Raw genomic sequence first — 25,554 nt, forward strand, 5'->3', positions numbered from 1 at the left:
GGGCTGGAGCGGGGGGAAATGAGGATTGGGCGAGGGGTGTCATTGGGACCTGGGTGTATTTCTGGGCACGCCTGTGACTGGGAGGCACTTGGGGGTTCAGGGGCAGGAAGAACTTCCATGCTCCCTAAAGCAACAAAAGGGGGGACCTTAGGGATGGTAGTGAGCAGCTCATCCCCAAAGGGGTGCAAGCGGAGATAACTGCGCAGAATCCCTTTGGCTGAGTGGTAGAGAAGGGGTGTCCTGGAGCATGGTCCACTGCCCCCACAGGACCCCCCCCCCCCCCCCCCCCCGCGAACTGCTGGCGGTGACCCGTGGGCCACCTTGGTGCTGATTCCTGTGCTCTGACCTGAGACCTCTGGGTTCTGAGCTATGATGTTGCTTCTAAGCTGGGATCTCGGGTCCTGGTTCAGGGTCGGGGCCTCTGGGTTCTAAGCACCAGCGAGGACAGAGGGCTGGGTGGGAAGGGCGGGGGTCTGGTGGGAGGTGGGGGGGGGGCACAGGGTGGGACACAGAACACAGTTTGAGCTGCATCTTTATTGGAGGGGAGAGGCGGTGGGGTTTCTGGGTGTAGGGGGAGACGGGGCCTCACTCGTGGTAGTGCGGCCAAGTCCGGATGATTTCATAGAGTTGGTCCCCTGGAGAGAGCGTCCGTTGCACATCCCGGTGTCCTTTGACCTCGTATGTGGGGCTCAGGGCTCCCTGAGCCACACCGCAAGCCAGCAGACTCTGGGCGGCCCTGAGGGCCCGGGGTGGGGGTGACCGCTCTGGGGGAGGCAGAGGCAGGAGTTAGGCTGCTAGGCTGCCGCTTCGTGGAAGGGCAGAGGTAGTGTGGGGCAGGGCTTCCATTTGTTCCATTCTGGCCCACTAGGGCCCAGAACCGGGTCTGCCAGTCCCCTCGCAGGGACTCAACCTTACTGTGCCTCGGTGTCCTCCCCTGTGAAAGGAGAGAGTGGTGGCACCCGCCCACAGGGCTGTGGGACAATAAAATGAGTTCTTTTAGGCCAACCCCCCCCCCCCCCCCCCCCCGCAGAACAGTGCCTGGCACAGCTGAAGCCCTCAGCAAGTGTCAAGATCGGAGCTCATTCTGCCTCCTCTGCCCCCAGACCTCGGGGTCCTACCCATGAGGGCAGCAATCAAGCACTTCTTAGGTGCCAGGGTCCTGGCCTAAGAACTTTTATGGAGATGAACCAATCGTAGCCCAAACGGGGGTTGAAAAGAAATGGCCATTATGCAAAGGAGGAGAGGAGGCTTGGAAAAGCAGTCAGTTGGCCAAGGTCACAGAGGCGCCATCCCCCAGACCCCATGTCTGCCCCTCCGTCCCTACAGCTGGACGCTTACCCATATAGTTACCCATGAAGGAGATGCCAATGGACATGGGGTTCCAGGTGACACCCGTGTGGTCGCCCTTGATGTCCCAGCCCCGGCCCTCATACACGAGCCCATCTTCTCCAATCAGGAAGCTGCGCGGGTGGGTGGGAGGGTGGGTTTGCTGAGTGAGGGAGGGCATCCTGGGGGAGGACGCCCCCCTCCTCCTCCACTCACCCTGCCCCCTACTACTCAGGCACAATTTCGCCCAACACCCTCTCTCCCTCCCTCCCTCCCTCCCTCCCCTCCCCTCCATCATCTTCTGAAATAATAACAATGCCTCTGGCCCCTGCCACGTGCCTAGCACAGCTCTACAAGTGCCATTTGTCACCCTCCGGGCAACCCTTGAGTCCGTACTGCCCCCACTGGGCAGAGAATCAGAGAGGTGGGGACATCTGCCTGCAGTCACACAGCCAGATAGGGGCCAGAGCCCAGATTTTCCCTCCTGAGTCCCTGGGACTCCCACCCACGTGATCCTATTCTTTGCTTCCTCCCGCCTCCCGGGAGGATTTGTTGAGCTCTTGATTTGTTGAGGCAGGTGCTGCTGCCCTCCCCATTTTAAGCTAAGGAAGCACGAGACTTAGAAAGGGAGGGGATTTGCCAAGGTCACGCCCCAGAGACCCCTGCCTCTCAGAACTCTCCACTGAGAAGCTCTTCTGCCCTTGGCCCAGCCTGCTTCCTGCTTCCTGTTCCCTGCTGGGGTACACCGAGTGACAGGACCTGGGACTCAAGCATTGGTGTCACCACCAGATACAGACCCTGGAGTCCCAGCATCTACCTCTGGGAGGTTTCCAGGCCTGGCGGCAGATCCTTAAGACTCATTTGACATGTCTTGATTGGGCGAGTCTGACTTGGCCCGTTGGAATTAACTAGAAGGTCAGCATTTTGATGTTGCAAATATCCGCTGCCTCAGCCCTCCTGCTCAAAGGGTTTCTTGTGACGTACAGAATGTTGGAACTTCAGAATCTTGGGTCCTGAATCTCACGCACAGGAGGCCAGACTCGGAATCTGGCCCGGAAGAGACTAGAAATTCCACAGTGATGCTGGCCCCCAGGACTGGGCTGGTTAAGGCCCTGCCCCAGCCCCTGGTACAGGCAATTGGCATTGGCTAGGTTTGCGTGAGATGGTTGCCTCTAATTTAAACCGTCAGCACCGCCACCAGGTGGGGACAGCGAGGAACCCTTCTTACAGGTCAAGAAACTGAGGCTCAGAGAGAGAATGTGATGTGACGAGGGAGTTCCAGGACAGTTGGATCAGACTCTGAATCCTAAAATCTGAGAAAGAGACTTCAGTCTGCTTTTCTATAAGGCAGTTCAAGGCCAGCGGCCGAAGCTTTGTCTTCACTACTTCGTGGAAACGCTCAGAATCGGAACCCCTCGGTCTCGGAGGAGACAAAACCCGGGAGTTGGAGCCTCTGAACTGTGAAATCTTGAGCCAGAAGAGCTGAGGATTCCCTCGGTGGCCTCTAGACTTCCAGTGAGGTGCCCAGAGTCCCCAGCCTCACCCCAGCCCTATTTGAAGCAGTCTCGAAGGGTGGAGCCTGGCAACCTGGATTTCCAGTAAGGTGACTGGTGCTTACCGAGGTCTGAGAACCCGTCGGGTTCAAAGTTCAAAGGCTGCGGAAGCCTTTGTGTGGGACCCCCGCCTGTCACCCCGGAGAGGGAGCTGGGGTTTTTGCCTTTGCCCACCTGCAGTCTGTTCTCCCCACGGCCGCCAGAGGGAGCTTCTTGCCTCTCGCGGGCTCACAGCCCTCCGGTGGCTCCCGTATACCGTGGCCCACGAGGCCCTGTGCCGTGTGTCCCAGCCCGACCCGGTCCTCCTCATTTCATGTCACTCCTCCCTGCTCCCCCCAGCCATCCTGACCTCTGCTCTTCAGGCATGACCCTCTCACTTGGCCCTCACAGCCATTAATTACTCCTGCTCAGTCCCCTGCTTACCCCTCTTCCCGCACGCCCCCCCCCCCCCGCCCCGAGGCAGAGCCCCCTCAGCCCCCCTGTTTTCTTTCTCCATTGCTTCCACCACCCTCTGAATTCATCTGGTTGCCTTCGCTTGTTTCCCACCTGTTCCTCCTTGTGGGTCTTGAAATCCCACCGGGCCAGATTCGCGCTGTTGACGCGTCCCGGTCCCCACACCGGCACAGAGCCTGGCACAGTGCCTAAGGGCGAGCGTCCATGAACTCGGGGGGGGGGGGGGGCGGGGAGGAGGCTCCCACCGCATGCCCGGTGCCGTTAAGTGCTTTGCGTGTGTGTGTGTGTTGGCTGATTTAGTGACCAGGTGGGCCATAAAGGAGCTGACTGCAGAGCAGGGACAGGAAGCCAACGAGCAGAGAGCGCGCATCGGTGCCCGGATCTCGGCCGGCAACCAGCGGAGACTGGAGTTGGCCCCACGCTTCCCCAGCCTGCTTGTCCGCCTCCCATCAAAGGTGGCAGGCTTTGTGAAGGGACTCCGGTGTAGAGGACGCCTTCTTTTGCGTTGGCGAAGTCTGTCCCTTCCTCCGGGAGCGGGGGAGGGGGATGGGGGTGGGCAGAGCCTGGCCTTCCAGCCCCGCCCCCTCTTCCTCTCCCCACCCCCCACCCAGGCCCCTGAGGCCGCCCGCACATGCGCAGTGCTGTGTGCCGACCACGGGGAGAAGCCAAGGCCACCGAGGGGCCGAGTAAGCGGCCCAGGGTGTCAGCCAGGCGGCTCTAGATCGGCCCGTGGCCGCTCGGGCCCGCACACCTTTCCCTACACCCTTCCCGGCTCCGCACTCACTTGTAGCCCACGTCACACCAGTTCAGCGTCCTCGAATGGTAGGTATGCAGGTTCTGCACCTGCTTCAGGCACGAGGCCGGGCTGTCGCAGTGGCTGCCCGCGGTGTGCGACACCACCACGTAGCGCACGGGGTGTTGTAGCTTCTCCCCGCACTTGGACGCGGGGGCCTTCCATTCCCTCCGGGGCACTATGGGGCAGCAGGAGCCTGGGGCTTCTTCTCCAGGCGCCCCGAGGCCGAGGCCGAGGAGAGCGAGGAGGGCCCAGGTGAGCAGCGCGCTGCGGCGGGACATGGCGGGCGGGGCGCGGAGGGATGCCTAGGAGCTCGCGGCTGGCGGGCGGGGCCGCCTTTATCTGCTGGGGCAGGAGGTAGGGAAGGCCTTGCTTCACCCCCGGGCGGGACGGGCGGGTCACACCGGACCCCAGATTCTGCTTCCTTCTCTGGCAGGGCTGCAACAGGATGCGGTGGGGGCCCGGGTCTCATCTCTCTTCCTCCCGGAGGGACTGAGGTAACAGACGCCCCCCCCCCCCCCCCCCACTGTTTGTAACTGACGTATAAGGAACACACAGTTTTATGTTAGTTTCAGGCGCACAAGGTCGTGAGTCCACCATTCTGTGCCTTACTCAGTGCTCGCCACGATAGGTGTAGCCACCCTGGGGGGACGCAATGCTATTGCACTCTGACTTATTATTTTTTTTTAAGCTTATTTATGTATTTAGAGAGAAAGCGAGCGCATGAGCCTGGGAGGGGCAGAGAGAGAGAGAGGGAGACACAGAATCCGAAGCAGACTCCGGGCTCTGAGCTGTCAGCGCGGAGCCTGATGCAGGGCTCAAACTCACGAGCCGTGAGGTCATGACCTGAGCCGAAGTCAGACGCTCAGCCGACCGAGCCACCCAGGCGTCCCCCAAAGCTCCCGTCTTAAAAACAAGTCATTCAACCTGAGGTCATTCAACCCCTGCAGCAAGCTGAAGACGTCACTAGTGGGAAGCCCATTCCACCGCTGAGGAAACAGGTGGGGGAGAGGGGACCTCTCCTTGCTGAGACAGAGGACATGGGAGAGCCTGGTGGCTCACAGCCTGCATTCAAAACCAGGCTGCCTGCGTTTGAATTCTGGCCAGCTTCCAGGGCGTGGGCTCCCGCCAGTGACCCTTCTGTGGCTCAGTTTTCCCCACCTACAAGATGGGAATAATAATATGAAGTCCCTGACCAAGAGGAGCCATGTGGAATTCACTGGGTTGAGAAGGGTCGAGCCCTTAGAAGGTGTCTGGCTCCTGGTGCCACCTAAGGGCCACTGGGACTCGAACTCAAATCTGCCCTCGGTGGTAAGCAACATGATTTACACGGGTGTCACCCGCAGCTCCGTCCTGCCCAGGAGGGACTCAGGGCCACTCAGTGGCTTGAGATCACCTGTTGGGGCCGAAGGCTCTCCTGGGGGCCTCCGCCCTGCGCCGGCCCCCTTTCCTAATCCTTCCTAGAGCAGCTGGCGAGTTCAGGGCTGAGTCCCTCTTTTGCTCTCCCTCTTTTCCTTCCTTCCGCTTTACTGGCTTAAAAAAAATTTACAAAAGTAGCACGTGCTGGCCGTACCCAAACTGATACCAAATGTTTATTGTTATTAAACAGTAGTAAAGATTTTACTTTGAAATAATCGCTACACTCACCGTGGGGCTCCAGGGGCTGGAACTTGCAACCCCAAGATCTAGAGTCACATGCTCTATCGACCGAGCCAACCAGGTGCGCCCCCCCCCCCCCCCCCGGCCGGCTAAACTCACCAGCTCTGTCCACGTGAGCTCACCAATGACAGGGCGGTACGTTGTCTTCTGCCGCGTTGTCCACGCTCCGTCTGTGCTCAGATCCGTGATAGCGAAGGGCACACCGGGCATCGCTATGCCCTTTTCATGAATTCGCTCAGCACATGCTTCCGGCATGTTTGTGAGATAGATATTACTATTCACCCCTTTTGCAGCCAAGAAAACTGAGGCCCAGAGAGGTGATCACATATGGGGAGAAGACGGTGATGCCTGGGGTCAGCCACAGGCTTCCTGGACTCCAGAGATGGAATTTTAAACCATATTCCACTTCTACAAACACGTATAAGACCATACACACACACACACACACACACACACACACACACACACACACACACATATATGGTCTTATATGTGATCATATATATATATATATATATATATATATATAATTTTTTTTAATGTTTATTTATTTTTGAGACCCAGAGAGAGACAGAGCATGAGCAGGGGAGGGTCAGAGACAGAGGGAGACACAGAATGGGAAGCAGGCTCCAGGCTTTGAGCTGTCAGCACAGAGCCTGATGCGGGGCTTGAACTCACAGACCTCGGGATCATGACCTGAGCCGAAGGTGGACGCTCAACTGACTAAGCCACCCAGGCACCCCCCAATTTTTTTTATCGTTTATTTACTTTTTGAGAGAGAGAGACAGAGGTGTGAGCAGGAGAGAGGCAGAAAGAGGGAGACGCAGAATCCGAAGCAGGCTCCAGGCTCTGAGCTGTCAGCACAGAGCCCAGTGCAGGGCTCGAACTCACGAACTACGAGATCATGACCTGAGCCGAAATGGGAACGCTTAACCAACTGAGCCACCCAGACACCCCTATATATATTTTTAAATAACGGAATGAAATCATGCGCATCACTTTGCCTTTTGTCACCTACTATCTCTTGTGCATCTCGCCAGGTCAATGCAGCTAATTCTAATTCAATCGTCGTAAGAGTTGCATAGCATTTCATGCTGTGGGCTTACCATTTTGACACAATCTTAGCTTTTTTGGAGCTTTGGAATTCTTTTTCCCGCCCCCATGCTGCACAAAATGTTATCAGACATCCAGCCCTACCTGCTGAAGCATCTATAAATGATAAATAGACTTTCTAAGTCAAAGACTGTACGTATTTAGTAGTTGTTACTAGATTGTTTCCCCCAAAGGCTGTTAAAAATCCATATTTCTACCAGTGATGTATTGGAGTCCCCATTCACCCCAGAAGAGGGCACTATCTCTTTGTAACTTTAAATGGCATTTTTATAACCACTCAGGAGATTATTTTTCTATGTTTTCTGCCCGTTTGGATTTGTCTTCTATCAATTGCCTGTTACCTCCCTTGTCCATTTGAAAAATAAATTGGGCTGGGGTGCCTGGCTTGCTCAGTTGGTGGAGCACACAACTCTTGATTTCAGAGTCATGAGTTCAAGCCCCCACGTTGGGTGTAGAGATTCCTTTAAAAAATTCTAAAAAAAATAAATAAATAAATCGAGTTATCTTTTTGTTACCAATTTGCAAAGTGAAGAAAAGAATCCCATAACTAGTATTGTTGAGTCGTTGGGTGTGTACATTTTGTGTCTCTTTTAAAAGCATTAAGGAGTAGCATACATGTAGCAAAATGTACAAAGTTACTTTTAAAATATGGTTAATAGAATTAATAGCGTGAAGAGCTGTGTTCCTTTTCGCACCGTGAATACAGGATGTATCCAGCAGCCAGATCAGGAAATAGAACTACATCAAAATTTTTATTTTATTAAAAATTTTTTTTTTAACGTTTATTTATTTTTGAGAGGCGGAGAGAGAGCGAATGCAAGCGGGGGAGGGGCGGAGAGAGAGGGAGACACAGAATGGGAAGCAGGCTCCAGGCTTTGAGCTGTCCGCACAGAGCTGATGAGGGGCTCGAACTCATGAACCATGAGATCATGACCTGAGCCAAAGTCGGCCGCTTGACCAACTAACTGAGCCACCCAGGCGCCCCAACCTCAGCTAGGATTTATAATTGCATATGGTGTGAGGTAGGGGTTTAAGTTGATGTCTAAATGGCTAGCCATTTGTTCTGGTGCTATTTATTAAATAGACCTGGTTTTAAATTTCAGCCCTGCCCCTTATTAGCTGGGTGGCCTTGGGCAATTAGGCAGGATTTGACATCGCTGACCACATCCTTCTTGAAATGTTCACTTTCCTCAGCTTCTGTGTCGTAAGACTGTCTTGATTTTCTTTCTGCTTCTCAGCTGGTCTTTTCCTCTCCCTCTTCGACTCATTCTTCCTTCCTTGACCATTAGACTATTCTTTTTTCTGCTGGGTGATTTTCCATCCGGGTAATGGCTTCAGCCACCACTAAAATGCAAGTGACTTCTAGGTGTTTGTGTCCAGCCTGGAGTTTTCAGATGAATTCTGGAACTGTGTATCTTCCTGCCTAGTTCACACCTGTACTTCGATGCCCCACAGGGACCTCCCATGAATATTCCTAAAATGGTTTATGATTTTTCTCCTCCAAAATCAGCCCTCTTCCAGGAGTTCCTGTCTAAGGGAATGACATGATTGTCTTCCAGGTACAAAAGCCATGCATCAGAGCATCATCCTTGACCAAACTCTACCGTGTCCCCTCTTGTGTTGAGTACCCCAGCCCATAGCAGGCGCCGAATATATACTGAATGACTGGTAAGTATCCAGCTCACTCCCTGGTCATGTTGCTGTTATCGCCCAAATATCTTATGAATCAGACCACCCTGGTTTATTTCCACTCTCCCCACCTGGGTCCAGTCACCGTCTCCTTGCACCTGGATTTTCTCCCACCCCCTCGGTGACTTTCCAGCATGCACCTTGGCCCCCATGAGGCCGAGGCTCAGATCTGATCAAGTGACCCTCAAACGTGAGTCACCGTTTTCTGTGGCTTCTCACGACTCTTAGGATGGACCCCAAGCACTTTGCCACGGCCTGCCTTCAACCTAGTCTCACCCAACTCACTCCTGAGGCCCTCTTCCCCTAGCTTCCCTGCCCTTCTTGCTGCCCTTGAGGATGCTTTGACTACCCTGTCCCCAGGGGACTTTCTCCGCACTGTGTGCAAGCTTTATTTATTTATTTATTTATTTATTTATTTATTTATTTACATTTTTAGAGAGAGAGTCTGAGAGCAGGGGAGAGGGGGAGAGGGGGAGAGAGAGAATCTTAAGCAGGCTCCACACTCAGCACGGAACCTGACGTGGGGCTCGATCCCACGACCCTGGGATTGTGACCAGAGCCAAAATCAAGAGGCGGACACTCAACCAACTGAGTCACCCAGGAGCCCCTGTACAAGTTCTAAATGGGGAACCTTAAGAAATTCAGGAACTTTGTACCTTACCTTTAAGGTTACAAAACATGAGGGCGCCTTTTGTAAAAAGGCAGGAATATGTACACATCGGATTGCTTACTAAGAATATAGTCTTTAGCCAGGTAGTGTGAAGTATTCCTGTGTTAGAATTTTATTTAATCTGTATCTTGTCAGCCTAAGAGTGGGACATGCCCTTGTGAGCATTTACAAGAGCCTCAATGGGTAATTGTTACATTACCCCTAATCCTGAGAACTGTATTACTAGGGTATTTTTTAAATAGGAAATTAAATCTACCCCCTGTACCTTTTAGGACGTTGACTTTTTAACTATTTAATTCACCAACTGCCTTTATTTGATCTTGTAATTAATTCAGCCATTATAAAAACTCCTCAGAGTCTCTGGCGGCTAGCAAAAAAGCATTCGTCTTCGTTGTATCAATAATGAAAGAAGACTAATTAAATGCTGATTAGAGGGGCGCCTGGGTGGCGCAGTCGGTTAAGCGTCCGACTTCAGCCAGGTCACGATCTCGCGGTCCGGGAGTTCAAGCCCCGCGTTGGGCTCTGGGCTGATGGCTCGGAGCCTGGAGCCTGTTTCCGATTCTGTGTCTCCCTCTCTCTCTGCCCCTCCCCCGTTCATGCTCTGTCTCTCTCTGTCCCAAAAATGAATAAACGTTGAAAAAAAATATTTTTAAATGCTGATTAGAGCAAAGACAAAGTTCGAAGACAATGTAGAATCCCCATTTTTTTTTTCCTTGACATTCCCAGGCCTGGAATGCTCACCTCCCCCTCACACACCCCATCCTGACTGTCCTTCTGTGTTGCCTCCTCAGAGGTGACAAGTCCCCCTCTTTGCTTTCCCCACATCAACTTCTCCATATTTATCACAAGGGTACTTATTAAGTTATCTGTACAATTCTTGGATTAGTTTCTGTCTCTCCTGCTATACAGTGAAGTCTATAAGTATTGTTCAAATCATGACACTCAAGAGAGAAAGAGGGAGCTATTGATAATTCTGCTGGGTCAACAGGCCCACGTGGGCTGTCCCAAACAATCCAGGATGTATAACCACCCCATTTAAAGATAAGGAAGGAGATTTATTCTCTCTGTCACATACCATTATGTCCCTGATTCCTTGCACATAGTTGGTGATAAGATCACATACTAAGCCATCCTTGGTTTCTTCATCTGTGAAATGTGGTTTAAAAAAAGTTTTTTTAATGTTTTATTTATTTTTGAGACAGAGAGAGACAGAGCATGAACAGGGGAGGGGCAGAGAGAGAGGGAGACCCAGAATCGGAAGCAGGCTCCAGGCTCCGAGCTGTCAGCACAGGGCCGGATGCGGGGCTCGAACCCACAAACTGTGAGATCATGACCTGAGCCAAAGTCGTGCGCTTAACTGACTGAGCCACCCAGGCACCTCATGTTATTTGTTTTCTTTGTTTGTTTGTTTGTTTGTTTATTTATTTTGAGAGAGAGAGAGAGAGAGAGAGAGAGAGAGAGAGAATCCCAAGCATGCTCCATGCTGTCAGCAAAGAACTCACAGCGGGGCTCGAACTTATGAAACGTGAGATCATGACGTGAGCTGAAATCAAGAGTCAGAGGCTTAACCGACTGAGCCCCCCAGGTGCCCCCTTTGTTGTTCCTCTTTTCTGGGGAAGGGGACTGCTTTCAGTCTGCCCCCATCCCCATCCAGGACTTCCTACAGGTGTCCCCTCCCTTACGTGGGCTCATTCAGGCCACCTCTGCTCACAGGTGATCTCAGCCCCCTAACCTGCCACCAAGACCCTTTTAAGTAACTCCCTTGGAATTTCGAATTTTCACACCTCTTGGAATTCTGCCAGGAACCCGGAGGCTACCAGAGAGCAGGGCCCTGGCTCCCAAGTTGTAGCCCATCCCTCCTCTTTTTAATTTTTTTTTTCAACGTTTATTTATTTTTGGGACAGAGAGAGACAGAGCATGAACGGGGGAGGGGCAGAGAGAGAGGGAGACACAGAATCGGAAACAGGCTCCAGGCTCTGAGCCATCAGCCCAGAGCCCCACGCGGGGCTCGAACTCACGGACCGCGAGATCGTGACCTGGCTGAAGTCGGACGCTTAACCGACTGCGCCACCCAGGCGCCCCGCCCCCTCTCCTTTTTTTAAACTCCTCTTCCCCTTCCTACCATGCAGGGCTCCCTGCGCATTGCATTGCTGGCCCCAGCGCTGTCCACAGCTTCGGAGACAGGGCGCCCCTGGGGTCTAGAGGTGCACACCCGATCCCCTTGCTATACTGACCCAGGGAAGAGCCCCAGGCAGGTTTTGGAAGGAGACTGGGGGCTGCCCATTCAGGGAATTCTGGGGTCTCACGGTTCCATAAAATGTCCAGAAGCAGGGACACATCTTGCTCCTGGCGATTCCTGGCCCTGCGGGGGAGACTCGGGCCTGTGTCTAAGGGCAGTTGTGATGCTAATTCCATTGCACAATCTTTATTGAGGACCTATCTTGTGCCCCACCTGCCTGTTGTAGGTGCTGGGGATTCAGCCGTCAGTAAGACGGAAGTTCTTGCACGCACTTTCCAGTGGGGAAGTCACACAGTAAATAAAGAAACTAATAATTATTTAAAGCAGTTCCAGATATACTGTATTTCACGTGGGTGGCGCGACTAGCGTTAGGCCTGGCAGGTAGCGAGCGCCCAATGGCACATCATCATCAGCTCTGACCTTGGGCTTGGTTTTGGCGCTGGGAAAAAGACGCGGCACCCTTCTCGGCGGTTCCCTCCTCCCACCGCCAGAGGGCGCGCCGCCCCCGCCTGTCCTCACTCTGTGCCGCACGCCTTTCCCTAGTCTTAATTGCAGTGGGGCAGCCTCTTAGCCTCGCGTGGGACCTGTTCTGTGATTTTCCTGGGGGCCTGCCTGTCCCAGGGAGTGGTTTGCTCCTAATAGCAGCAATAGCAACCCAAACTATGAAGAACTAAGAGCCAAGAGTTACTGAAATTTTGTTGATCCCACAATGCCTATAGGCACAATCAGCTAGCATGCAGAGAGGAGGCTGTTGGGTTAGAGGGACCAGGGTGAGATTGGGGACCAGGGGGAGAGAGAGAATCCCAGACGGCCTCCCCACTGACAGCACAGAGCCCAATGTGAGGCTCGAACTCACGAACCATGAGACCACTTCCTGAGCCCAAGTCAGACACTGAACTCGCCGAGCCACCCAAGTGCCCCAATAGCAGACACTCCTGGAGGCCTATACCTACACCCATGGAAACTTCTGGAAGCCGGTTTTCCACCATGAGGGAAGCCACAATTAGTGTGGTCAACTCTTGAGAAGGCAGAGAAGATGCAGCGAGTCTGCGATAATATTGCCGGGCCTCCGGATCTAGCCTCACCTAGTATCAGCCCTCTTAGGAGATTCTTCTGCCCTTTGACACTCGATAAGCTAGATAGGTTTTTACTAATTTCTTCTTTCAGCCTCTCAACTGACTAAGACTGTTGTATTTATTGTATCTTTGAAAGGTTGCGTGATCTAATGGCTATGGAGGGTGCAGAAATGGTCCTCCTCAAAGATGTCCACGTCCTGGGGGCGCCTGGGTGGTGGTTTAGTCAGTTGAGCGTCCGACTTTGGACGCTCACGTGCCACCCACGTGCGCCCAGATGCAAAAACCCGGAACAAAGTACGAACAAACCAGGACCCAAAGTGTGTCACGAGATGCGGTTTAACCCGGCAACCCAGGGTGTGCTTAACTTCCAGAACCCAATCGGTGAAGCATGAGTGTTTGTGTCTTGTGTATGGAACAGCTCGGGGCGGCTTGGCAGGATAGGGCAGGTCGTGGTTTCCACCCGGGGCCGTCAGTGATTCGTTGACTTAACGTTGGTACCTGCCAGGCCACAGCGCCTTCTCATTCCTAAGGGATTAGGAAGCAGATTTGGCAGAGGATGGAAATGCAATGGCCATCAGGTAACTTTGCAGCTACAGTTGATTCTTCCGTGGGCTCCTAAGCAGACCGATGTGGAAGAGTGGCCTGGTTGACAGGGAGATGGGCCCACAGGGGTAAAGACCAAAGGACAGCGGGGGTGTGGCCACGCCACAAAAGGCCTTGGAGCAACTGGGACCCGACTATTTTAAGGACTGAGATGCCAACTTATGAGGAAAACTTCAGAAAGTCATTATTAAGGAGAGTGATCCTGGGCAGGGGGGGGGGGTGGGGGGGGGCAGGGGTCCATGGGGAAAATGAGTGGTGGGCAGTAAGGAGGGCACTTTTCGGGATGAGCACTGGGTGTGGTACGTAAGGGATGAACCATTGGTTCTACTCCTGAGGCCAGGATTACACTGTATGTTATCGTGAGAATTAAAAAAAAAAAAAAAAAAAAAAAAAAAATCTGTATTATGCAAAAGTGAAAGAAAAAAAAAAAAAAAAAGAAGCCGGTGTTGGCATAGATTTCCTCTAATTTGAACTGATATTGTTGCTGTTTGATACAACACTAAGGAAGTCGATGATTTGGGTTTCTGAGAAAATCACATGAAGGGCCACTTGGCGGTGAAGGCACATTCTTGTCCAAAGTCCAACTCCCAGGTTTCTGCCTGGCCTGGAGATTTTTAAAGGGGTTTAGTCAGTTAAGGGAGCACAGTGATCTGTGACATTTCTGGCTTAGGCACAGAGTCCGTGATGCCAGCTACTGAGTCAGCTCAGTGCGCAGACGTTGTACAAGAAGTTCTAGTTCCTTGGTGCCTGGGGTTTGGGCAGGTTGTACAAAAAGATCATTCCTTAGTGTCCAGGGCTTGTGCCAGAGGACCGTACTCTGTTCTTTCTGCAAAGGAGGGCCAGGTCTACAGATGCGGAAAGGGAGGTCAGTGAAGTCATCTGTGTGACCTTAAAAAGAAACATTTCGCGAAAAGGTTGCTGAGCTAATCAGGAAGTTTAAGAGGAGCTTCAAAAAGACTTGCTGGCCTCTGTGGCCTGAGAAAGTCCTGGTCCCTTATTGCCCAAGGCCAGCGATCTTAAAGAAAGCAAATGAGTTCTGTTAACAAATCAAGGGCCTTGAGTCAACAGGCAAGGAGTGTGTTACCTGGAAGCAAGTTAATCCTTGAGACTGGCCAGGCTGGAGGGCCGTTACAGCCTCATGCATGCATATAAATTAGCCCTTCTCCCCTAATTTGGCAGGAGTCTGTGTGGGTTGGTATTTGCTTTTTCTGTTTTCTGTTTAAACATTTTTTTCAATGTTTGTTCATTTTTGAGAGAGAGACAGAGAGTGAGTGGAGGAGGGGCAGAGAGAGAGGGAGACACAGAATCGGAAGCAGGCTCCAGGCTCTGAGCTATCAGTACAGACCCCGATGCAGGGTTCGAACCCATGGACCGTGAAATCATTACCTGAGCTGAAGTCAGATGTTTAACTGACTGAGCCACCCAAGTGCCCCTGTTTTTTTCTTTTTCTTTTTTTTTAATGTTTTTTAAATGTCTACTTATTTTTGAGAGGGGGGAGGGGCAGAGAGCGAGCGAGACACAGAATCTGAAGCAGGCCCTGGCTCCAAGCTGTCAGCACAGAGTCCTATGCAGGGCTTGAACCCACGAACCACGAGATCATGACCTGGGCCAAAGTCAGACGCTTAACTGACTGAGCCACCCAGGCACCCCATTTTTTTTTCTTTTTTTAACAAGGAACGCTTCATGGATGTGCGTGTGTTCCTCATGCAGGGCTCTGCTTATCTTCTCTGTATCGTTCCAATTTTAGTACATGTGCTGCCCAGGCAAGCACTGTGTGGGTTGGTATTTGCACACGCAGGTTTCTGCAATGCCTGCCCGTGCCCATGGCACCCTACCAGAAGACTCATCTATGGGGACACACCGCTCACACAGAACAGCTGATGGGAATACAGACACAGAAGAACTCCATTCCTGTCTTCTCAATGAATTAGTTGGGTGCTTCATTCATAATTCTGAACCTACAAGCCAGGAGTTCCTGGCCACGTGGAAGAGAATGTTCTGGATAAACCATACAACTCACTGGAAAGCCAAATCATAAATGTTGTTAGCAAGGAGAACGAATCTCTGTATAATTAAATTATCTTCATAGAAATCCCATGAAACCTAGGGTCAAGCAAGAGGCAAGGCTGATTGAGTCAGCCAGTAAAAACAAAAACAAAAACAAAAACGAAAAAACCATAAGCGGGGGCGCCTGGCTGGCTCAGTCAGAAGAGCCTGTGACTCTTGATCTGAGGGTCATGAGTTTGAGCCCGCATTGGGTGTAGAGATTACTTAAAAAAAAACACAAAAACTTTAAAAATATCTTAAAAAAAAATAGAATCCAAGTTCTTATGTCCTCAAACGTTTCTATCCAAACTGTTTCCAGGGGGACCCAGGGGGGCTCAGTTGCTTAAGTGTCTGACTTCAGACCAGGTCATGATCTCACGGTCCGTGAGTTTGAGCCCCATATGGGGCACTCTGCTGTCAGCACAGAGCTTGCTTCGGATCCTCTGTCTCCCTCTCTCTGTCCCTCCCACACTCGTGTTCTGTCTCTCTCTCTCTCTCAAAACTAACTAAAGAGTTAAAAACAAAATGTTTCCAGGGATGGACTCGACTTGGATAAGAAATACGCTGGCCCCCCCCCCCCCCCCCCCCGGTTCCCACGGTATTTACAAATGCATTTACTTTATTGTACGCTTACAAGCATCAGCCGGGGGAAGTGTTGTTACCTCCTCGTGGGCGGAGCGCACTGGAAGTTCTGAGACACTCAAGTCATTTGGCAAAAAAATCCCACAGCTTGTAAATGGTAGTGTTGGGCCCCTAAACCCATGAGAGAGAATTATAAGCGTATTATTTAAAACTACGAAGCGGCTGATGCTGGAAACTGCTAACAGGATTGGACTCAGGAGTGCCAATGGGGATGGAGGTCAAAAGGAAGGGAGTCGGAGTTTTGTTTGTTTATTTATTTAAAAAGAAATTTAATAGTTATTTTTGAGAGAGACAGCGTGTGAGTGGGGGAGGGGCAGAGAGGGAGGGAGACACAGAATCCGAAGCAGGCTCCAGGCTCCGAGCCATCAGCACAGAGCCCAGTGCGGGGCTCGAACTCACGAACCACGAGACCATGACCTGAGCTGAAGTCAGACGCGGGAAGTGAACCCACAAACTGTGAGATCATGACCTGAGCCAAAGTTGGACATTTAAGTGACTGAGCCACCCAGGTGCCCCTCCATTTCTAAAATAAGGTAGTATGATACATACCCCTTCAAAATCCCAAAGCACACAGGTATTTTTTACAGCTGCCTACATTTCAATTTGACAAACAAATTGTAATTTATTTCATTTGTCTCCTTTTGAAGGCCACCTAAGCTTTCCCAGTCTTACCCTAAAAACAAGACAATAGACTTTAAAAAAATTTATATATATATATATATATATATATATATATATATTTTTTTTTTTTTTTTTGAAAGAGAGAGATAGAGAGGGGCAGAGGGAGAGAAGGGGACAGAGGATCCAAAACAGGTTCTGTGCTGACAGCAGACAGCCCAATGTGGGGCTTGAACCCACGAACTGTGAGATCATGACCTGGGCCAATGTCGGATGCTTAACTGACTGAGTCACCCAGGCGCCCTGAGATGATAAATATTCTTACACTTAAGTCTTTGTGTACGTATTAGAGTGCTTCGCCAGTAACAACATTAAAAGGGGAAACTGTGAAGCAAATTGTGTGCGATACACTGAGTCATATGTAAAGGGAACACTGAAACAATATACCAATTGATTATGTCCTACATTATCAAGAAATATGAGGTAGGATGGGCCCAGGGTTTTAGTTCCAACTGTTAAAACACATTCTGGATGGCCTCCAATGTGCAGTTTGCAAGCCCTCCAAACGTGCCTTACATAGACATTGGCAACATCTGGGTAAGGCTTTAACCTCTGTAGTATTCAGCCAATGAGGAACTAGGGGAGGGGCTTATATGCTAGGAAGTAAATCGTCTGCTGTAACTGCCCCAAGTGCACCTCTCCCTCAGACACCTGCTTTTGTAAGAACGTTGATTAAAGACTTGCTTCACTGTACTCCAAGTCTCCGTGTCCCTCCTTTGATTGGGTCGGTGGGCTTATTTCTAACACAAAGTGTCTCCTTTCTTTTTATTCATGGCTTAAAAGAACAACAATCATTTCTTTTCTTCACAAGTATACAATGTGGGTAGGCTCATTTCTCCTTCCCACAGTATTAGCTGGGGTGGCTTGATTGGGCCTGGAGGATTTGCTTCCAGAACATCTCATTTGTGTGCCTGAGAAGCTGGTTCTGGGTGCTACCTAGGAGCTCAGTCTAGGAATGTGGGTAGGGACCTTAGTTCCTGCCCACGTGGCTACTGATGCTTCCTCACAGCCTGGCAGCTGAGCTCCTTGAGCAAGTATCCCAAAAATCTGGGACAGTAGCCACAGGGCTTAAAAAAAAATTTTTTTTTAATGTTTTGTTTATTTTTGAGACAGAGACAGAGCATGAGCAGGGGAGGGGCAGAGAGAGAGGGAGACACAGAATCCAAAGCAGGCTCCAGGCTCTGAGCTGTCAGCACAGAGCCCGACTCGGGGCTCAAACTCACAGACCCTGAGATCACGACCTGAGCCAAAGTTGGACTCAACCGACTGAGCCACCCAGGCACCCCGCCACAGGGCTTTTTTAATGACCTTCTCTTAGTATTGTTTCTTTGGAACCATCCGGGGTTAAGATAAATGTGGGGTGTCACCTGTGATGGGGTTTTGGAGTGATGGGAGTTCAGAGCTGATGGGCAAGAAAGAATTCTTGAAGCATCTTTGGTGCAAAAGGGTGATTTTATTAAAGCACGGGGACAGGACCCATGGGCAGAAAGAGCTGTGCTGGGGTTGTGAGGAGTGACTGCTTATATAGTGTGGAGTTGGGGGGAGGTGAAGTCAGAGGAAGTTTCTTAAAGGGATTTCCATATGCTGAAGGAGACACAGATTACTGGAGGCCGGGCTATTGTCAAGCTAAGGTTGTTTTTCCTTATAGCAAAGCATTAGCATTAAGACAGTAGGGGGTTCCTGGAGATTCAGCTATTGATAAGGTTGCCTTTTTCTTGTAATTTACTAAGATATTTGTAAACTGATGGAGATTCAAGTCCTGCATGACTGTGACCTCTATCAGTTAACCATTGGTTTTCTCTCCCTTTCCTTTGTCCTTGGGTAGCCAGGAGTGACTGATGTATCACACACATCCCACCTTGTGGGGGGTGGTTTGTGGGGCGTCAGCCTGCCTTATGCTCCCTCATCACCTGTGTCATCAGACAACATTGTTTATCATTGAAAAGACCCCTGACCAGACTAAGTGGATCGTCAGTGGGCCCGTAGCCTACGTAGCCTGGACTGTTTTAATAAAAATGGTTTAAGGGGGCACCTGGGTGGCTCTGTAGGTTAAGCGTCCAACTCCTGATTTCAGCTCAGGTCATGATCTCACAGTTCGTGAGTTCAAGCCCTGCATGGGCTCTGCACTGATGTGTGGAGCCTGCTTGGGATTCTCTCTCTCCCTCCCTCACTGCCCCTCCCCTGATGGCTCTCTCTCTCTCTCTCTCTCTCAAAAATAAATACATTTTTAAAAAAAGGTTTAAGAAATAAGTTTTTGTTTTCCTGGGTGAAGTTTCTTTTTTCTGAATATGACACTTGTATACTTTGGAAGCCACCCTCATGGGCTGATACAAGCTGATGGTTCCTGTCCCGTATGAGGATCTACATGTGAGATAGTTTGCATCTCCAACCACGTGGCCTACCCCTTTCAACTGGGCTGCCTGTTTGGGAGGCCAGAAAGGACCACCTAGATAGTTGCAAGGCATCCCCATAAAGATGTGTCTAATGCTGTCATGGTGGCATGTTGGGTTTCCCTCCTATGTCCTCTTAACTCTGCTCTGCTGAGCTGAAGCCTATTGTGACTTGTGTATGTGAACTGAAGAAATCGGCTGCTGTGACACATAGTGGTTGTGAATGGAAAACAGACTAGAAGAGAGAAACTCAGTGTAGCTTCCAAGACAGGCAAGCTTTGTGCTCAGAAACAAGAAAATCCACCCAGGAAAACTGAGACTTCTCTCTTAAGTAGTCCACAGGTTATGCAGGCCCTCTGGACCTGTGGGTCCATTTGCTACCAGAAACTGGGTTCACATCTTGGCCTCTTGGTAGTGTTGAACCACAAGACAGAATGAAGCCAAAGAATAGGGAAAGAAAGGGTTTTATTTTCAACGAGGAAAATGCGGTGGATCTTTGGCGGCGGAAAAATCATCTTAACATGACTGAGTCCAGGCCAAAGTCACTAGGTTTGGCAAAGGTCAGCATTATCAATTCTCTGGCTCCTTGTGGTCTAGTATCTGAGTGCTCAAAAGGGCTTAGATCCCACAAAGATTACTCCTTAGTGTGCACAAGGCTGTCTTCACATATGAATGAGCACTGGGAGTTTTAACTCTGATTTATTGCCCTGATAGGATTAGTCAACCTCCTGGCTGTTTATTCTTACACTGTTTCATAAGATGGCCCCCGGGGCCTAAAATGACTCTCCTTGTGTCCAGAAAGCTATGTCTGTCATTCTTTTTCCAGGGATCTCTAACTCCGGTCACATAGTCGCAGTTTTCAGTGCGGATCAGGAGAGCTCTTAAATGATAAACAATGTTGCCTGATAACACAGCTGACACTACGCCTTTATCTTAAACCACGACGGTTCCAAAGAAACAGTATCCAGAGAACATGCCTGAGGTCAACTTCCCAAGGAGAAGGGGGTAAAACTTATCCTGAACCTATTTGCACTCACCCCCGCCCCAACTGTGAACTTGGATGAGCAAATGTAACACAGATCACGAGGACCTTACTATCCAAAGAGGCATCAACGGACTCGTCACGCCTTGGATTGGTCTGTGTTTTGGGTCATTTAGTTTTTATAGGGGTTATAACAGCATCCAATGGTGGGATCAAGGGCGGGTTTAAAATGCTCCAAACACAGCAGCATATAGCATTTACCCTGTCACTCAAAAGGCCTGCGGGGCACCCTTTCCTGGGATTTCGCAGCCCAGCAGCCCCAGCAGTCCCTCCTTCTGGCGGGAGGACGCGGAGCATGCGGTGCAGCGCAGCGCCGCAGTGCGCAGGCGCCTCCAGCAGAGCTCGCTCATGCGCACTGCTGCGGCGGAGGGAGCCGCCATATTTCCGTCGAGGTCGCGCCATTAGGCTCGCAGTGCGGTCGCTTTTGCTGCCCCTGGGGCTTCCTGGACTCTGGGACTCTGCTGAGTTAGTGGCTGCGACTGCCCTCGCATGGGGCTGTGATCCTCCTTAATGGTTTCCGTTGGCGGCCCCGGGGCCCCGTCAGGGCTCCGCCGCCCCTTGGAGTCCGGGGAGAGTCGTGCCGAGCGCAGTGCACCTGATTTTGCCTCCTGGGGGGGTTGCACAGGTGCATCTCCCATGGGGATGGAGCCAGCCTGCACCCCTTTACCCAGACAGATCCCAAGTTACACACGTGAGGTTCGGGCCCTCATACCTGCGTCTGCCCCATTCCAGGCACTGGCGTCCCCAGGCAGTAGCCCTCGCTTTGCATAAGCCCACAACTCCGTGGCTGGCAGTGGCCCATCTGATGTAGCTGCATGGACATCTGCATGACGCCCGCCAGCCTAGCTGCCGCTGGACTTTGGTTGCTGACTTTGCAAGGTTGAGAAGGAATGTAAACACGCAAGCGGAATTGAGGCGCTTGCCCCCCATCAAAGGAAGTTCAGGTGAGAGATGTGTGTGCGGGTAGAAGCCAGAATGCACCCAGAAGGGGAGGAAGCAGCTTTAAATATTTGCAAAGCTCAGGGAGTGTCAGTGCTGGGCCACCATGATGGTCCTGATGGAGGAGGACCCACCGCTGTAGGAGCCTGGGGAGCAATAGCAGTGAAGCTCAGAGGGTTCCGAGCTCCTACGTTGGTGGGTTCGGAAACCAAGTCAGAAAACTGGGAGAAGGTGCATAAAAGCGCGTGCTAGGGAAAAATAAAAGGCGCCCACGTCCCTTCCTTGTACGCAGGCTTCCACTTTTGCGGAGGGCCAGAGCTACGAGGGAGCGTGACATGTAAGCTTAAATCAAGGTGGTTGCTTTCACTTTTACATGCTTCTGGACATTTTCAATTGGTCAGAAGAAGATATTTACTAAATAAAAGAGGCCATTCGGGGCGCCTGAGTGGCTCAGTCAGTTGAACGTCCGACCTCGGCTCGGGGCATGATCTCACGGTTCGTGAGTTCGAGCCCCGCGTGGGGCTCTGTGCTGACAGCTCAGAGCCTGGAGCCTGCTTCGGATTCTGTGTCTCGCTCTGTCTGCCCCTCCGCTGCTTGCACTCTGTCTCTCGCATTGCCTCAAAAATAAACATTAAAGAAAAATTAAAAAAAAAAAAAAAAAGAGGCCAGAAAATTTCATGGCATTTCACCTTTTTATCCAGGGGCAGGGGAAGAATCGGGAAAAAATCGTAAAGGAAAGAGGTGTGAAAACAAAAGCTGCTTTGTAACTATGTTTTATGTCATGCTTTGTTCATTGAAATGGTCCCGTTTAAGTGGGTTTTTTTCAGCTTTATTGAGGGATAATTGACAAACGTATGTATGTGTTTAAAGTATACAACGCAATGATTTGATATACAATGTAGTGCGGAATTATTACCAAGATCAAGATAATTAACAACATTCATCACCTCACACAAAGTTAACATTTTTGGTGTCGTTAGCCTCAAAAGTAGATGCTGTCAGTTACTTTACCAGCAAAAGATGGGTTTATTGGGGGGAATAAAAGAGCATTGCAATCCCAGACAAACAAGCTGTGGCAAAGCCACAGGCAAGTCCAGGGAGCAAAGGAGAGGCACGCTTTTTTTTTTTTTTTTTAATGTTTTTATTTATTTTTGAGACAGAGAGAGACAGAGCATGAGTAGGGGAGGGGCAGAGAGAGGGGGAGGCACAGAATCTGAAGCAGGCTCCAGGCTCTGAGCTGTCAGCACAGAGCCTGATGTGGGGCTCGAACTCACGGAGTGTGAGATCATGACCTGAGCTGAAGTTGGACGCTTAACCGACCGAGCCACCCAGGCGCCCCTGAGGCACACTTTTAAAAGAAGTTTAATTTAATGTATTTTGAGAGAGAGAGAGGCAGAGGGCAAGGGAGAGAGAGAACCCCAAGCAGGCTCCACACTGTCAGTGCAGGGCCTGACGCCGGGCTCGAACTCACAATCTGTGTGGTCATGACCTGAACTGAAACCAAGAGGTGGTCACTTAACCAACTGAGCCACCCAGGTGCTCCAAGGCACACTTTTTTAAGGAGAGAAGGGGTAACTCGAGAAAGCTTTCTGAATTAAAATTTCTTTGGAGGAAACTGGGAGTTATAAGTGTGGTGGCTTCTCATTGGCTGGGCTGCGATCTTCTGATTGGCTGGGATGCGATCATCTCATTGGCTGGGCTGTTGCCAGGACAGAATCTTCCTCTTGCTGAGGTGGTGAGGTGGGCTTCTTCCAGTTGGTTCTTCGAAGGACTCTGTGAGGTATAGCTTGAAAGTTTACCCCTCTCCTCCCTTCCCAATCTGGGCTCCTGACATTGTATTTTATTTTATTTTATTGGAGTCTCTGAGTGTTCAAAGATGGGCAGCACAGGGACCAGGAGGCAGGTTGCAGGTCAGGTCAGTTGGCTTCTCTGTTTTCCTGCCAACCCTGCAGGGGGCTGTGGGGGGGCGGGTGGGGAGGGCGGGAAGCTGGTGATATATGCGGGTCTGTGCTGGCAAATGCAAACCATTCCATTTTTGTAAGGAGCTCGCCTAGAGAGGTTTCCTTCAGCTGCAGAGAAAGAAAAATTAGGAAATTATGAGACGGAGACAAGGAAAAGAGTGGGAAGTTTCCAGAAATGGCCGGAGATAAAAATAACAGGAAGGGGATCCCCCTAGAACCCTCTGTGTCCCTCATCCCTGCTTCCTTCCCTCAGCCGCGAGCAGTTGGGGCCTTTACCTGGGGCAGATCCTGGAGATGGGCGACGAAGGGCACTGGGACTGGGTACCCAGGACCTTCAACTTCACAACAAACCTCTTGGGGCCAAAGGACTCAGGACAGCAGAGCTCCAGGCAGGGCCAGAAGGTGCAGTTGGGGCCACATTGGCGAGTCCGGTTCAGGGGCAGGATGGTGTCATCGCTACAGCAGTGCTGCAAGGGGTCGTAGACCTGGTCCCCACACCGAGGGGCGGGCTGGCACAGCCACAGACCTGAGCCCATGGGGGCATCTGGTGGAGACACTGATGGTGGGCGTCCAAGGAGGGACAGATGCCCAGGGCAGCTTCCTCCCTCCCCATTCTCTCTCCTTGGTCTTACCCGCCACTGCCTTTGAACCCTGGAGGAAGAAAATTGTTATGCAGACAGGAACTCCTACGGGAAAAATAAAGTGGGCTCTTTTCCAGTCGGAATTCCCAATTCACGCCCACACAACACCAGCCCATTCTCAGATACCAGCGGGTGTCTGAGAATTCAACTCAGTCCTGACACTGTCTACCCAGAGATAGCATCAGCTCCTAACAGGTTAAGGGCTCAGTCCCGCAAGACTGTCCCCCACCCCTCACGGCAGACACTAGTCACAATCCCACCTGGGCTGTCACCTGTGCCTCTGACTCACCGGCTACAGATTGGAGGTTCCAGTGACCTCCTTAGGTTCGTCCGGCTTGCTGGAGCAGCTCACAGAACTTGGGGGAACCCCTGCTTATGTTATCGGTTTATTAAAGGCTCTGATAAAGGATATGAATCAGCAGCCAGATGAAGAGATGCACTTGGCAAGGTCTGGGGAAGGTTCCTGAGCCTCTCCAGGCATACCATGCTCCCCAGTCTCCACCTGCTTACCGACCTGGAAGCCCTCCAGACCCAGTCCTTTTGGGTTTTTATGGGGCTTCATTGCATAATCATGACTGATTAATCATTGGCCATTGGCCGATTCAGTCTCTGGCCCTTCTCCCCTCCCAGGAGGTGGGGAAGGTGGGAATGAATGTTCCCCTCCTTCGTCTGCCTGCTTGGTCCTCCTGGCTACCAGCTCCCATTCTTGGGTGGGGTTCAAAAGTCGCCTTCCTTTCACCTTTATGGCTCTGAGTCATTTTCAGGAATTTGTGAAGACCAAATGCACATGAGAAATACGTTTTGGTTATCTGAATGATCAAATACGGATTTCTTTTTTTTTTTTTTTTTTTTTTAATTTTTTTTCAACGTTTATTTATTTTTGCGACAGAGAGAGACAGAGCATGAACAGGGGAGGGGCAGAGAGAGAGGGAGACACAGAATCGGAAACAGGCTCCAGGCTCCGAGCCATCAGCCCAGAGCCTGACGCGGGGCTCGAACTCCCGGACCGCGAGATCGTGACCTGGCTGAAGTCGGACGCTTAACCGACTGCGCCACCCAGGTGCCCCAATACGGATTTCTTATAAATCATTATATCTCAAGGAGGAAAGTGGGGTGGGGAAAATGGTCGAGGGATCCTCAGGGAAGGCAGATGAGTAGGGAAGAAGACCAGGTTAGGGTGGTTTAAAGGTACGGATTTTGGGGGGTGGCACCTGGGTGGCTTAGTTAAGCGATCAACCCTTGATTTCAACTCAGGTCATGATCTCATGGTTCGTGGGTTCGAGCCCTACCTCGGCTCTGTGCTGACAGCGCGGATCCTCTCTCTCCCTCTTTCTCTCTCTCTCTCTGCCCCTCCCCCCTCAAGATAAATAAATAAACATTAAAAATAATAATAAAGGTACAGAATTTGGTTTGGGGCTATCCCTCTAAGGGAGCTAGCTCAAACAGGTTGTGAGCTGCTGAGGCTTTCTGGGGGACAAGTATTAAGGGGAGACTGGGCTCCCAGACAGACAGAAGGTTTATGGTTTGTTAAAGAATGGAGCTGTTTGTCAGAGATGCTTCTGAGGTGGCCAGGGGTGGGGAGGAGACTGGGATGACGTTGGGGTGTGGGAACTGCGTGGGGGATGGGGTGAGATTTGGGGTCCTCCTTACCTAAGATCCACCTTCGTGGTATCATCGCTTCTGAAGAGGGTGTAGGCCAATGAAGGAGAATGATCAGGACTGGAACGTTTTGCAGCCAGCTGGCCCAGCCTTTACTGACCCGTTTCTGATTGGGCAGTTCAGATCAGGCCACTCCTAAGCTCCCCAGCAGACTGTTTGAGAATCACCGGCAAGCACATAGTTTCCTTAGGAGGGGATTGATTGGCTGGTCTGCCCTTAGGTGTGAGCTACTGAAGACTGACTCATTGCTCGCTTCCTGGGCCGCTCCAGACTTCGGCGGACTGCAGCATGGCCCTACCCTAGGTTGAGCTTCTCAACGATTTCCATCCTGGGCTGCGAGGGGAGTGAAGACTCACTCCATCATAGTGACACCCGTTCCACG

At 51.2% G+C, this 25,554-nt stretch overlaps 2 protein-coding genes, 1 long non-coding RNA gene and 1 other non-coding gene across 6 annotated transcripts; 1 reads left to right on the forward strand and 3 right to left on the reverse strand.

Moving 5' to 3' along the window:
- Positions 1 to 514: 514 nt before the first annotated feature.
- PGLYRP1 (peptidoglycan recognition protein 1) lies at positions 515 to 4,478 on the reverse strand. 2 transcript variants are annotated; one of them, XM_086690164.1, is made up of 3 exons: positions 4,117 to 4,478; positions 1,351 to 1,460; positions 515 to 764 (listed from the first exon to the last, which is right to left on the reverse strand). In XM_086690164.1, exons 1-3 carry the CDS (start codon positions 4,404 to 4,406, stop codon positions 586 to 588), a joined length of 579 nt encoding a protein of 192 aa, XP_086546290.1. In that variant the 5' UTR covers positions 4,407 to 4,478; the 3' UTR covers positions 515 to 585. The 2 variants fall into 2 exon arrangements, with proteins under 2 accessions (XP_086546290.1, XP_086546289.1); XM_086690163.1 differs by having other exon boundaries at positions 1,339 to 1,460; positions 4,117 to 4,469.
- On the forward strand, positions 3,935 to 9,684 carry LOC147573679 (uncharacterized). Its single transcript, XR_015244961.1, has 3 exons — positions 3,935 to 4,154; positions 4,562 to 4,622; positions 8,457 to 9,684. It is a non-coding gene; the product is annotated as an uncharacterized LOC147573679 (long non-coding RNA).
- A 5,155-nt stretch (positions 9,685 to 14,839) lies between these two features.
- LOC112851430 (U6 spliceosomal RNA) lies at positions 14,840 to 14,945 on the reverse strand. The gene has a single exon (XR_003222755.1). It is a non-coding gene; the product is annotated as a U6 spliceosomal RNA (small nuclear RNA).
- A 7,826-nt stretch (positions 14,946 to 22,771) lies between these two features.
- On the reverse strand, positions 22,772 to 25,308 carry LOC112850742 (insulin growth factor-like family member 3). Of its 2 annotated transcripts, none has more exons than XM_025914273.2 (4): positions 25,164 to 25,308; positions 23,505 to 23,558; positions 23,149 to 23,428; positions 22,772 to 22,980 (listed from the first exon to the last, which is right to left on the reverse strand). In XM_025914273.2, exons 1-4 carry the CDS (start codon positions 25,186 to 25,188, stop codon positions 22,977 to 22,979), a joined length of 363 nt encoding a protein of 120 aa, XP_025770058.2. In that variant the 5' UTR covers positions 25,189 to 25,308; the 3' UTR covers positions 22,772 to 22,976. The 2 variants fall into 2 exon arrangements, with proteins under 2 accessions (XP_025770058.2, XP_086546291.1); XM_086690165.1 differs by having other exon boundaries at positions 23,149 to 23,416; positions 25,164 to 25,305.
- Positions 25,309 to 25,554: the final 246 nt, after the last annotated feature.

Source organism: Puma concolor, chromosome E2, assembly GCF_028749965.1.
Source record: "Puma concolor isolate L17-30 chromosome E2, mPumCon1.1.hap2, whole genome shotgun sequence".
In the NCBI taxonomy this organism is placed as follows: domain Eukaryota; kingdom Metazoa; phylum Chordata; class Mammalia; order Carnivora; family Felidae; genus Puma; species Puma concolor.

What these genes read in the sequence shown, in the direction of transcription:
- PGLYRP1 (XM_086690163.1), bottom strand. Translation starts at nt 4,406, where the DNA reads ATGTCCCGCCGCAGCGCGCTGCTCACCTGGGCCCTCCTCGCTCTCCTC. An exon ending in TGGTGTGACGTGGGCTACAA is followed by an intron (nt 1,461 to 4,116) that starts GTGAGTGCGGAG and finishes CCACCCGCGCAG; the next exon opens with CTTCCTGATTGGAGAAGATG. An exon ending in CTTCATGGGTAACTATATGG is followed by an intron (nt 765 to 1,338) that starts GTAAGCGTCCAG and finishes TGCCTCCCCCAG; the next exon opens with AGCGGTCACCCCCACCCCGG.
- LOC112850742 (XM_025914273.2), bottom strand. Translation starts at nt 25,188, where the DNA reads ATGATACCACGAAGGTGGATCTTAG. An exon ending in ACCACGAAGGTGGATCTTAG is followed by an intron (nt 23,559 to 25,163) that starts GTAAGGAGGACC and finishes TTTTTCCCGTAG; the next exon opens with GAGTTCCTGTCTGCATAACA. An exon ending in GGGTTCAAAGGCAGTGGCGG is followed by an intron (nt 23,429 to 23,504) that starts GTAAGACCAAGG and finishes GCCCACCATCAG; the next exon opens with TGTCTCCACCAGATGCCCCC.